Source organism: Pseudopodoces humilis, chromosome 5, assembly GCF_049639895.1.
Source record: "Pseudopodoces humilis isolate 2021_Gansu_Grassland_sample_001 chromosome 5, ASM4963989v1, whole genome shotgun sequence".
In the NCBI taxonomy this organism is placed as follows: Eukaryota; Metazoa; Chordata; class Aves; order Passeriformes; family Paridae; genus Pseudopodoces; species Pseudopodoces humilis.
Window position 1 is genome coordinate 10,221,031 of NC_142204.1, and position 14,308 is coordinate 10,235,338.

The 14,308-nt window shown below is 40.4% G+C and overlaps 1 protein-coding gene across 1 annotated transcript in view; it reads left to right on the forward strand.

Moving 5' to 3' along the window:
- The first annotated feature begins 10,927 nt into the window (after positions 1–10,927).
- The window catches only part of SCUBE1 (signal peptide, CUB domain and EGF like domain containing 1), a 266,991-nt gene continuing 263,610 nt past the window's right edge, over positions 10,928–14,308 (forward strand). The window contains exon 1 of the mRNA XM_088055086.1: positions 10,928–11,367. Within this exon, the coding sequence (XP_087911212.1) occupies positions 10,928–11,367 (440 nt within the window). The remainder of the gene's footprint in view (positions 11,368–14,308) is intronic.

The window sequence follows — 14,308 nt, forward strand, 5'->3', positions numbered from 1 at the left end:
AGGGAGGAGAAGGGAAGGGAAGGGAAGGGAGGAAGGGAAGGGAAGGGAAGGGAGGGGAGGGGAAGGGAAGGGAAGGGAAGGGAAGGGAAGGGAAGGGAAAGGAAGGGAAAGGAAGGGAAAGGAAGGGAAAGGAAGGGAAAGGAAGGGAAAGGATGGGAACGGAAGGGAAAGGATGGGAACGGAAGGGAGAGGAGGGGAGATAGATCCTGCAAAAAACCAAAATGAACAGCAGTCATAGAAATGCCCTGTGCTAAACTGAAATCATCTGTGTAACGCACAGGATCAGTATGCATAATTCAATAGCAAGCTCATTTCAGAAACATACACAGATATCTTTGAACCTTACCTTTCTGTCTATGGTTTTCCTCCTGCATAAGTGTTTGGCTGACTCCTGACATTCTTGATGCTCAACGCAAGAAGCTCTCTCCTTCCAAATTGACTGATTACCAGACTGACACCCATTACTCCCCTGTTTCTGTTTCCATTTCCAATAGTCCCCCTAATTGTAACTTTTTCTTTCTTTTAATATTCTGAAATATATTGCTTTCCAACGCCACAGTATAAAATGCAGCAGGGAAATAATTATCTGCTTCTGTAGCATGCAAGTTTTAAAAGTATATGCCTAGCATTACCAACACAGAGAGTTAAGACTCAAATCCCCACAGCAACAACATGCTAACCATCCTCTTCCCCCAGACTTATGGAGCTGCGGGATGTCTGCCAGGGAAAAACAGAGAAATGTAAAAAGGACTGCAAGAACATGAATACTAAAATAAATTTCACAAACCTGGCTGTTGGAATCACAGACTGAGAAACAGCTATTAAATCAGCTAAGCCATCTTCTTATTGAAGGCAGCAATGTTCCCTGTACATTGTTTTCCTGCTGTTTCTCCAGCGTGTTCAAATGGGTCCCAAACTGCTCTGTGTGCAATGGACACTGCTCCAGCCTTCAGAAGGCTTCATATCAGGCCATAAACTGTGAGGATTGAAACACCTCTCACAGAATTACTGTACTAAGCAGATAGGACTACCCAGATATATTTCTTTATGAAGTCCATCTTTGCATTAAGATTTTCTTTTTCTTTCACTTTTTCAACCTGAAGTTTCTGGTGTTATATCTCACCAACATATATATTTCCCTGTCTACATGAACTTCCCAGCCTTTTTATGCATCCTATTTATCTTTTTTTTTCCTTTTTTTCATTTCAAGCCAATATCACATTTTGATTTCACTTTTTCACTCACAGATTTGGCTTTATTCTAGGTTCACTCTCATGTCCACCATCTCTCCCCATATCTCACTCCACTGATCCCACTGTTCTCTTCATCATCCACCCTTTCTCTCAAGTCTAAAAACACCACTGACACTTCTTGAAAATAATTCCAGCAGCACACAATATGAATACATGAAGCAAATGGAAGCAACATGGCTCAAGCAGATGTCACTGAAATAACTGAAAACCAAGATAAAATATTGATGATGATGATGACGATGATGATGATGATGATGATGATGATGATGATGAGAAGAAGAAGAAGAAGAAGAAGAAGAAGAATATAAAAAGTCACTATTTGGGAGAAAACTATAAAGGTGTTCTCTGTTGAGGAATGAACTTTGCTAAGTTGCTAACATCTGAAGGTTAAGAAGCACAATGTGACTGTAGCACATCCCAGCAAGAAGCTGAACAGGAATGTTGCCAGAGTTTCCATCGCAACTTAGACAAAGAAAGAAGAGAATACTGGGACTCCAGGCAGTACCAAGGTCAGGGACAGAGAGGCAGCTACAGAAAACATGTTCATTTTGCTCAGCCAGCCTGACAAGCTGGGGCTTGGGGAGGCAATGAAAGAACAAAATGTAGTATATTAAAAAAAAAAAAGAAAGAAAGAAAACATTTCTGTGCAGCTATAAAACACCAGAGCTGTATTTTTTTTTCAGGGACAGCCCGTAAGACAAGGGCAGTAAAGCACCTTAAAGAGGAGTGTGAGAGTTTGTGATAGACTACGTGGTGACACACTTGCTTCTCATGCAAATCTTGGGACATTGCTAACCAGAAACTCTTTGAAGCGCTTTTACAAGGGCCCAGGTCTTCCCTAAACTACAGAACCCTTCATAAACTGTAATATATCCCTTACATGGGGAAGTAGACCCTTTATTTAAACACCCAAAAATCACTATAGAGTACTTTGCATCAATGGTCCGAATCGACACAATAATATTTTTAAAACCACCATCTTCATTATCACAAACTCCTGCTTTTGTTTTAACCTCCTGAAAAATACTTGTTACAAACTGACCACCAGTAAGTGACCATCCTGAGACTAGAAAAGCAACCACTTATGTTGCTAAAGGTCACAAAATGATTCACACGAACACTCTCAGTGTCAGAACAAAAAACCGTCTTTTATTCTCTGACTCCAGTATTTATAGATTCTCAAAAATCACCAGGGATTGGATAATTAAGTTACCACCTTCCCAAGCACACTGGTCATGAGAAACGACCACCAAAAGACCTTTCTTAGAAGGTATGTGATAAACAACTTACATTTTATAGGACTTTCATGGGAAAGTAACTAAAACTATGAAAACATTATCTATCAGAAGGCTTAATTTTCAATCCTTACTCTGAGAAATAGGCTGAAAATTCTAAGAGTTTTTGCTAAAATACCCATTTCAGGCAGTTCAGATAGAGGCAAATCAATGGAATGAGTCTACTATCTTCAGTTCTGCCACCAGAAAATGAATATTGAAATAACCCTTAAAAGGCATTATTCTGTGGGAAAGGATGAGCCAGGGAAATCATGCTGCTGATGAAAGCCTTTCCAGAGGCTCTCTCCTCTTCCTCCTCTTCATCTTCTGAAACAGAATGCAGGTCCTGGAAAAGCAAAACCAGTGAGCCTCTCCTTGGCAGCCTGGTGTGCTCACCTGACAAATGAGGACTTTAAAGGGAAGGCAGTACAGTCAAATGTCATGGAGACACTCATGGATTTTAATTTGATCATGCACACTTCTACTGAGGGAATCACTAGGATTCCTAAATGAATAGGATTTGTCAGAGATAGGAACATTTCCCATTGCATTTAAAAAAATAAACAAATAAAACTAAATATGCACTTCTAAGCCTTTTTAGAAAATATCTGAGGTGGTTTTCTGTGCCAGCAAATCTAAATTTGATAACTGTTATCAGTCAAATAATATTCAGTTCTGTGAGTGTATCTTTGCCCTGGAACTCATAGCTATTTCCACTCATATAAGCAAAACCAGGGAATGAAATTCTGAATTACCTGTAAGCCTCAAAACCCTACTCTTTTTGTCCTCTTCTGTTTAGAATCTCCTAATTCACGTATCAATGAATACTTCAGTGCCTCATCATATATCTCATGTATTTGTTAACTGCAGATCTATGGGGCACTGAGCAATCTGGTTTCTAACATAGAAAAAAGAACAATGACTTAGATAAAACCTCTTATTTCTCTATAATTTCAATCTCCTTAACCTACATTAGGGGGAAAAAAAAAAGGTAACAAAACCCCCCAAGCTATTTCTCACCATTCTAAAACACATGCCATTGCTCTCCTTTGCGGGTTATAATATCCTGTCATGTACATGTATGAGAAAATTCTTGACTGATTTTTTTTTCTTCGAAGTAGTTACTTCCTTTGCTCTCAAACACAAATATTGCACATTTCTCTCATTATTTTCTTTATGAAAAACACTAGCATACTTGTGAGCTTCACCTGTAATTAAAAGATTATACGGACACAGCAAATAGGAAATAACATAAATTATTTTGGTTTTGGGACTATGTGGTAACATCCACTTCTGTGAAGTTACATCCAAAAATATACTGTACCTACTGTACACCACAGTTCGGACCAGGCATTCAGGAAAAGATACAGACACTGAGTTCAGAAAATACAAAAATGGCACATTTACCTAAGAAACTAATGGCACATTACCTAAGAAATCCAATTCTATATTCGTTTAAAACAATTACCACTTAGAAACCTTCTTTGTCCGTCTTATTTTGAATGATCATATGATTTTAAATTACTTTTTTTCATTTCCCTACTTGGTTCCCAAAACTATACAGTAAATATTCTATTTATGAAGATTTAGTTTTATTTTGGCTCATTAGCAGTATCATTTTCTGAATCAATTTTTCATCCATACAAATAAACTGTTCATTTATTTAATTTGAAAAATCAACACAATCTAATAAGACTGCTTTGTTTCCACTTTGAATTTGTGCTTTTCCAGATACCCAATATATTTTAGACACTGGAGTGCTCTAAGATTTACAAATAGACTGAATATTTGTCTAGGTTAAATACATTATTGTAATCCTACATACGATAGTGCCTGAATGTATAAAACATTGTCATATTTTTATGAAATATTTAAATAGATACTTTTTTTAAAGTAAAACCAAATATTTTTCCTGAAAAATATGCTATTTTTGCTCAGTACTGCCTTCAGTTATCTAAAAATACCTGCAGAGGTTCCTAATCTATGTAAGTAATTACATCTAGGGAAGGAAATTAAAAATAAATATTTAAGAGCCACAAAAATCTTTCCTTGCTCTAAAAAATTTGCCTTACTCTCTGGCAGTAATACATAATCTGCTATGTTACTGTAAACAATGCATATATAAACAATACTCATACAGGAAAAATTAGAAGTCCCCAAATGAGAATACTCATTCTAAAGGAAAATAGCCAAAAATACAAGTTATGTGGGGAAATTACAAAAAATGGACCTTGTAACAGGAATAAATTAGGATTGTAGGGGTTTGATTCTACATTTCAGTTTAAATTTGGGCATGTCTTCTGGTTAAAGTCTTGAATCTTTCAAAATACTATTTACTTAGAAGACTATGCAAATACTGAAACACATTTAAGACAGTTTGGTCTAATTTTTAATTGAAGAATGTTCTTTTCATCTTTTTTGTGGCCACATCCTCATTTCCTAGAAATTTTCCTAGCAAAATTTCAATTACAAGCCCTGTGGGTGAAAGCCACTTGCCTGCAACACTCACTTTATCCAAATTGATTTCAGTGGAATTTGTGTGCAATAAATTGACAGGGTCTTCCCTTTTCATGCAACAGCACCCGCTCTGCTGTGGATTCTACTGCCAGTATTCTCATCTGATTTCAGAAAGAAATCTGATGCTAACAGCTCTTAAAAGGACAAGAGCATTAAAGAAAAGTGGCCTATCCATCCCTGTAGTTCAAGATGAATGGAATGCCAAAGCACTAGCACAGAAGTTAAAGGTGGCATGTAGAACACAGCTCACATGTAAATACATTTATAGTGATACTACTTCAGAGATCAGTGTCTCTTTTTCTAAGGCCTGGAGATAAATTATAAAATTAAACAAGCAAATCCTTAACAGCTACATTTTTTTCTCTATACACAAAACTTTGAAAATTAATTATGCTGTCATATTACTTTTTTTTTTTTTTTTCTGTTTCCACCTCTCCCTCATTTAGCTGCATCTATCCTGTTGAAACCCTTCATGTCATCTGAATCATGTCCAGGGAGGGAATCACTGGGTTTGTTACCTTTATTTTTCCAGGTATCGCCTCCAGCACTGATGTAAGGAAAAAATGGTCAACAGCCACTCTTCCTACCCTGAAGTCCTGTCCACAAAGAGCCCCCCTACGTGGTCCACATGAGATAAAGAAAGGCTACCTGAACTGTGGCTCCCAGAGCTGTGCACTGTCCATCAGCTGATTCACTGGCAGCTTGGAAAACTACCTTGAAAAATTTTATTTGCAGTGGTAAAATGATTTTCATGTGACACAAAAAAATGCTAAATTAAAACTACACAGTTTAGGGATGGAAAGTGAACATAGACCAAAATGTAAAAATATCTGTGAGGAAAATAACGAAGTTCTGAAATGGACTCGCTGTACATTTTTTTAAAATTTTCTTTTCCCTTCTGTTTTACTTAATCAGCATGGTGAAATCTGAATATTTTTTTGATGTTGACAAACCTGAGGTTTCCACTAATATATGTTGAAATTGACATTTATCATCATTCTTGTTGAAGGTACATGACAGTTAACCTCTGTCAGTAGCTAAGCTCTAATTTACCCCACCCCACTACATTAAGCAAAGTGTCCTGAACTTTTACCAAAATCCACTCATATTAGAGACAAAGTGTTGAAGGACAAAACTCAGAAGAGCAATGCAGAATAGAAAACCTCAAAATAGAAATCTTTTCCTTTTCTATCAAAGAACAACAAAGCCAAAATAATCCTTTTATTACTATATATTACTATATACTATACTCATAATATATTACTATATATTATGAGTGTCCACAGACAGCAAATGATGCTGGACACTGTACAGCTCTACAGTAAAACAGTCTCTGCCCCAGATTACAGTCCCCAGAAACTCAACAAAGGATATGGAAGGAAAACAGTGTAGCACAGGAATGATCGGTGCAATGCCAGCACATTGTGTTCCTTCCATTTTCTTTTACAAAGAAGGAAAAAATAATGCAAGATTAACATTACAAAAGACAGAAGTGGAAAGATGGGATATGATAAGAGTCAATGCGAAAAAGGAAAAGGTGATAAGGAATAAAGTGCAGGGTGCCCGAGTTACACAGCACATTAAGCGAAGTGATGCAATTCTGAGAGCAGGCAAAAAGGAGGCTTGTGTAAAACAGCCAATTAGGAAAAGCACGGAAAAAAACCAATAAAAAATATCAGTCATCATCAGCCTCCTTCATATACTACTTGTGCAGCTGCTCTGCTGGCTTCAGTCTTTGGTTCAATGGCAAGACCCTTGATGCCATAAGGAAAGCTGGGCTGACTGCATGGCAGAGGAATTCAGTTTAAAAGGAGAAGAGGACATGCCACATAAAAGGTGAAGAGGACACACCACATAAAAAGTAAGCTTGCAAAGAAAAGTGATATACTCTTGGTTTTAGCAAAAATGTACAAATTAGAGTATGTAACAAATGAGGGCTAATACTTGCAATTGAAATGCATTTCTGCATTACACCTCTCAATCAGTAAAGATGAGCCCTTACTACACTGATATTAGACAGACAAAATACAGCATATTTAAATGATATTATGAACTCAATCTTTACTCCCGTAGTAAATTGTAGCATTTTAAATCATGACTGAATGGAAGATGCTAAGTATTTTGTGTTTAGGTTACTGTAATGAATCCCAAATCAGTTATGACTGCAAGTTGCCACACATATACATACACATAATGGCTAACTATTAATCCTAATACAATTCCCACTGCCTTGTCAAAGCACAGCAAAATTGTCACACTTGTTAACAGCTTCAACAATGAGGTCAAGCAGTGAGCAGTGCCCAGGAGTGAACTGCTTTACCTCCAGAGGTGGTTACTGCAGATGCAGGGGAACAGCCAGTACTGTAACAGCTCTGCCACTTTTTGCAGTAGATCTTATCAGGACTTATCAGGGACTCTGCAACCTTGCCCGAGCATCATATTCTCATGCTGTTTTATTTGTAATTACATTGACTGGAAATATGATTTTCTAATAGGAAGTTAAAGGATAACAATCCAGCAAACTTAAAGAACTCTCTTACATTACCAACTTTGCTTATACTTTGAGATATAACCTTGAATAGCCAGGATTTGAAATAAAGCATATCTTTTAAGTCAGAAATAATAGAGACCACTTTGCTCTCAGACACTCTCAGACAGATGAAATTGACCTATGGAAAACGATCACAGAACCCAAACCAATGTATGATCCAGAACACCCAAATTAAAGTTTCCAGTGCTACACTGAGTCTTATTTTGAAAGCTCATACTGTATGCTGCAATATTCCTCATATTTCCTCACATAACTGAATGTGTGAAAAGGCTTTTCCTTCAGCTTACCTTCCACATCCCATCTGAATTTTTCCAAACAAGATTAAGCAAGAATCAAATGGACTGCACTGAGTTATTTTTATTATGATTATTAACCAACTGAGATGAAAACTGTTCTCATGGATGAAAAGCATTAAAATTATCAATTATGAATGCACTTTCTAATTACTATTTGATATTGTTTCCATATGTCTGAAAAAAAGAAACTGACTGGGTAATTGACTCAGCAGTTACCTGGTTTCAGGGGATTTGAGTCTCCTTCCTTGTAATTCAGTGGCAGAACTCTAGCTGACTTAAAAACCAATGATGTCTTTATACACTCCAACTCGTTCTACTAAATAGAAAAGTCCACTTCTGTGAAACTCTTCAGGTCAGGAGGACTGCACCTGAGTCAGCAGATCTGAACGTTTGGTTCCTAGAAGGACATTAATCTAGCAGATTTCTTCTGATTTCATATAGTGCACTCAATTAAATAAATATGATCACAAACAACACTGTATTCTATGAACTGAAGAATAAGAAACGTCAGTGTCAAAGTCATCTATGAATGTATGTTAGATCAGAACTCCAGTCTGCTTTACATTCCTGCTGACAGTTCCCATAATGAGCATGCAGCATTAAATAAAAACCATAACCTGTTTAAACAAAGATCAGAGCACCACCTTTATCTTTGCATTCTCTAATGTTTGTTGTTTGGCATCACAAACTAACACCAAAACAAGTCTCTTGTTAACAGCAGTCCAGGTTTTAGTACAGGGCATGAGGGGATGGCTCTTGTCCACCAAGAACATTTCTGTATCTTTAAAATGGGCATTTTACTTCAGACAAACACATACAGATATTCTCTGCAGATACTCTGCTTTGAATTATACTACAGAAGATCAGGAAGAGAATAAAGGAGTCAGGCAGGATAATGTACAAGCAAGAAATTTTAAAGATTTGTTATGTCTCATTTGAGACAATGAAACAAACCCAAAAGCCAAGCTAAAACTGTTTAAACATACCTGGGTAGTAACTAATATTAATCAGTTCACATAGATATCATACATGGGAAAACTACTACATTTAATAATTTCAGAAATCCATATACAGATAGAAATCAGTTCCACTCCCCATTTTTGTAGTACACTACCAGAGAATTTACAGTGTCTGGCATCACAAAACTGTTTATTACAAATAGGTGCAACACAGATTGCCATTTTACAATGACTCCATAACTGGTCTTCTCAAAAGATGCATGATTTTTTGGTATTCACATTTCAGATAAACACTGTTAAAATGTAGCCTTGCATTTTAAATATCTACCTTAGAAAAACTGAGTGTTCACTTCATCACAGGCCAATTGCAAAGTTTAATAATCATTCCTAGTTATCCATTTATCCAAATATCCATTATCATATATCCATATATGGATATATCCAAAGCTCCTTTACACTAGTCTAAATCAACCACAAAATTCATTAAACTGAAGTTGAAACGGCTATCAATACCATACACTATCAGCAGATCTCTCAATGATAATATTGTCAAGGTATCAGACTGTACAAGCATGAATCTTCAACTATTGATCTTCCACCAAAGAGAATGGAATGTTTAAAATCTGCCCAGTTTCTTCACGTTTCCCGTCCAAACCATCTGTGTTACCCACGGACAAGCACACCCATTTATAAATGTATTCCACACTACCTATCTGAAAGTGCAACATAGAAAATGCTAATCCTAAGAAAGCACTAAAAAGAAATGAAATCTCTACTGAAACGTCCCCAGTCTGGTTTTGTTGGGTTTCTTTTTGTTTGTTTGTTTGTTTGTTTGTTTTGTCTGCTCTACTGCTTTGAGCGTGCTGGATACCAAATAACAGAGAAATAAATTACATGCAAATCGGCATGAATCCTACCAAACTTATCGAGCAGTTTCCTCCCGGAACAAAACTTTGGAGGTCACTCAATCCTCTCCTACGACAAAGGGAAGTTCTTCCTCTTCCATCACCCCTTGCCCCGGCTATGCGAGGGAAACTACTGGGGAAGGCGCGCACGGCTTTTCCTCGGGGGCTTCTTTCGCGGTGTTGGCTGGTGACACTGAGCACGGTGGGGGGAACGCGAGGGACAAGCGGCCGGAGCGCCTGGGGGTCCCAGCTCGGCCTCCGCGGCAACTCTGCGAACAAAGTAACTTCCCGGCGGGGCACGGCGGGGCAGCGGCCGCCCTGCCCTGGCCAGCGAGCTCTCGCACGGCCGGGGAGAGCAGTCCCCGAGGGGCAGGCAAGGTCCCCGGAGTTCGCTGCCAGCCCTTACCTTGCTCCGCACCCCGCTCAGCACGGCCAGCGGCAGCAGCGCCGCGGGGCCGGGGCACGGGATGCTGCGAGGCTCCCGGCGCCTCTTCCTCCGCCTCTCTCCTGATCCTCAGAAAAGCCCTTCCCCCCCCCCCGCTTCCCCCCCCCCCCACCCCCCGTCCTCCTCACTCTCTCTAGCTTTGGGGCATAGACTATATATATCTATATATATATCTATATCTATCTATATATATCTAGATAGATAGATAGATATAATTTTTTTTTTTTTTTTTTTTTTTTTTTTTTTTTGAGAAACCAAGAGGAAGCTTGGTTGGGAGAAGCAAAGCCCTGACGCGCTTGGGGGTGGGTAGGTGGGGGGTGCGGCTGGGGGGGTTTCAGACCCTCGCACGGCAACACAGGCGGACCCATCCCCCCCGTCTCCTCGGTCCCCAGCCAGGGGAGGCGGTCGAAGCTCACCGCCTTCCACCGATCCTGCACCGGGAACGGGCCCTGTGCACGATCCTCCAGCTCCGGGCAGCCGTCCGGACCCCAACCCCGACTCCCATCCCTGTGGGGGCAGCGGGGCGGCCCCCTCCCCCCCAAATACGTACCCTGCCTGCCGGGGCTGGTTTGAGGACGCAGGATTTTGTGCGAACGATCGTCTTCTTCTCTGGGAGCTCAGCCTCCCCTCCCCCCTGCCTCCCTTCCCCCGCCTCCCCCACCTCCTTTGGGGGACCAGGAATCCCCTACTGCCGGCCCTGCCTCCTCCCCGCCCGGCCGGAGCGGTGATGCGTCGGGGCGGCGGCGCTGCCATGGCCCCGGTGCTCGGTGCCCGCGGCCGGGCTGCGCTGCGGCGGAGCGCGGGCTGTCCCCTCCCGCCGCGGGCGCGGGTCAGCGGGGGCGGCGCGGGGCCGCCTCCGGCGGGAGGGGAGGCTGCGTCCCCCGGCCCCGCAGAGGGGTGCGCGGCCCGGGCCACAGCCGAGGCAGCACCCTTGGGGAGCGTGCGCGTGCAGTCGGGAGGCAAGAACTCCGCGCCGGCCTTTCGCGGGGGTGGGGGGTACTGGTCGTCCCCCTCCTTCCCGCAGCGGTCAGGGGGAAGTTTGGCGGCGGGGCTGCGGGAGGATTCTCCGGCCAGCGCCGCGGAGCCAAGGGAGCCGCTGCCCGTCCCTTCGGCAGCGCAGGTGGCTAGAAGGGCGCCGGGGGACTCCGAAGGTCCGGTCCTGGCAGGGTACAGGGGGCACGGGGGTGGGCGAGGGAAGGTCCCTTCCCTAACAGCGCCTGGTGTATTTCTCAGAGGCGCCGAGCATGGACAATTTCCCTCTGCTTCGAAATCAGGCCATCGTAGAATCATAAATATGTAATATTACACTCCTATGATATTATGAGTAGAGAACAGGAGAGTTAAATGCATGCGTTGAGGAGAGGCAAATTATATGTAAAGGGCTTTATTGCACAACTGCAGAGCGATTCTCAAATGAAAAAAACTCAAATCCTTACAAGAACAAATATAATTCCTGCTCGCATGTTCCCATATCGCCTGCTGGGCAAGAAAATGTGCTGGATTATTGAGCAACAATTAGTGGAGTTACATCTGGGTTTGGTACACATGGTGATTTGCTGCTCATCAAACAGTCTGAAAATCCCGAGCTGGATAATACCCATTCTGGACACGAAAATTGTACCTTGCACATTTCTTCCAGGTCAGGATGAAACAGACAGCTCTGGGAAATGTTCTGGAGGAAATGAAAGAAGCCATCGAGCCCCACAAAAGGTCCTGTATGACGGCGCAGAGCCAGACTTGCACACAGGCTCTGCCCAGAACCCGAGGAATCCTCAGCTGCCCCCCAAGAAGTTCTTGTGCTCTGGGCAGAGGCTTGGAACCCCAAAACTGTACCTGAAAACCTTCCCCCACAGTTTCTATTTCTGGCAAAATATATGTATTTATCTTGAAAGTTTGCATTTTGACATGTCAGCAGTTTTGCAACAATATAAATGTGCTTGAAAAATTTTTTGATCTGCCTAATGGTTAGGACCTATTAAAAGCTGAAGAACATATTCACAATCAATTCACTTATTCAGATGCATGAATACAAGCTTAGAAAAGTAATTACAGGCACCTTTTTTTGGAAATCTTGAGGCTGTGTGGTTTCCCCATGAGAAATATGAGTAATAAATTCCTACTTTAAAAAAACTAAAAAAAGAAAGAAGCAAATGTGCTTAGCATTGTTCTTATTTACTTTTGTTCTTAAAAGTAAAAATTGTTGATTAAATGTTCCAGGTGAGGCAGGAGTGGCTGGATGCAAATCCTTAATTTCAGCTAGCCTTTAAAAGAACAAGCAGAAAGATTTTCTAATGGCAATTTATTTCTTCTTTTCCCTTTTTAAATTCTAGTTGTCTTTCATAAGAGAAATGGATTTTTCTTTTTTTGGTGAATGTACAAACAGAAATCAGCTGATAAGTATTATCAGATCTGCTTATTTTGATTTTTCAACTGAGAATTAACATTGTATCTACTACACACATTAAATACATCTGGTTTAGGATTAAAATATTTTATGAAGAAATGAATTTCTCACTCTCTATTGTTAAAAATGGTGAATAGTACTTGACATTTTTAGTTATTTATGATTTGCATCAAGTTCTTTTTGTATGAAAATTGACATTCAATTAAAATTTCTTTGAGGTAATTTAAAATTGTTCATTAAAACTATCTTAAATATGCTTGATGTGTTTCAAAAGTATCTTTGCATTTTAAAATATTTTATGAAATATCTGAAATAATGGCCCATAGAAGGGGAATTAAATTGGAAGCTTCTGGTAGCCATGGCTTTGACAGTCTTAGAGAAAGCAGATCTTATCCTCTCGCACTTGGGTTTAGCTATAGATTGACAGAGGAAAATAGGCAATCTTACTTTTTATTCTCTAATGTTGATTTTTCAGCGTTAATAGTCCTTAACTGAACTACTCAAATGGATTGAAACAAAGAAGATATTCACCCCGCCTGCAGAAGAAACTGCAGCTCTCAAAAATTGCTTTCCTGCATCAATTACATCCTGTTCCATCTGCTTAGCCAAGGCCTTCAGTCAGGTTGGTGGCATCACCTTCCAAAGCTTAGGAACAGCAAACATCTCTTTGTGTCAATTGAAGAGGTGAAGACAAAATTTCAACAAAACATTGCTTAATCTTTTTAAATTTTTTTGTTAAATAATGGATTTTTTGAGAAGATAGTATGGAATAATGTTGTCCAGCAAGGACAGTATTTGTAGGGATTTTGATCAAATTCTGGCATAATGAAGCAAGGGACCCCTAAATAGTTACCTTTGGTTGTACGGATTGTTACTTCATGGTGGAAGGGCTTATACATCTCATTTTTGAATAATTAGTTTTGAAGACGGAGAATGCTCTATGTGAGCATTTAGGTAGCAACAGACAAAAAGTAATTTCAACTGACAGGAGAGAAAATGATCCCCTTATCTAAAGTGAAAGGCAGTTGGGCAAATGCAGTTCAGACAATCACTGGGGAAGGCAGAAATGGATATAAAATAAATATAAACCTGTATAACAGTGCAGCATTTTGGCTGAATTTTTTTACTTGATTTGGCTTCTTGGTGGTTGCCAATTATTTATGTGTAGGTTAAATTAAACCTGTTCTTCAAAACTACCCATTAAATTAACAAATCCATCCTAGTTTAGGAAATTTTTTTGTTTCTTGAGCAGTTTGATTTTTACAGATAAGAGTTACTGCAGACTTCTGTTTGCACAGTGTCACAGCAGAAGAGGAGCAGTAGACCACTGCTGAGTGACAGCCTACAGCTCTGAAATCGTCTCGTAGGTTCTTTGTTCCCCATCCCCTGCACTTCTGTGACATGTCAGACTTCCTACACATGCTCTGCAGAGTTCATCTGTGCCTGTACACTCCAGCCTGCACTTCCCAAGCCTGACTTATGCTCTGATGGTGCTTTCCTGAGGCATCAGATGGAATGCACGTGTGCAAGGAACAGCTGATCTACACGATCTGGGTGGTCTTTGCCAGGACATGAGGATATGTCCTGTACCTGAGCTTTGAGGCATGTCTGTATGTTCATGAAACCTGGAAAAATATGGAGGAACACCAGGTTGTGCCTGGGCATGGTTGTCACATGGACAGAATGATGTATTATCCAGGATGG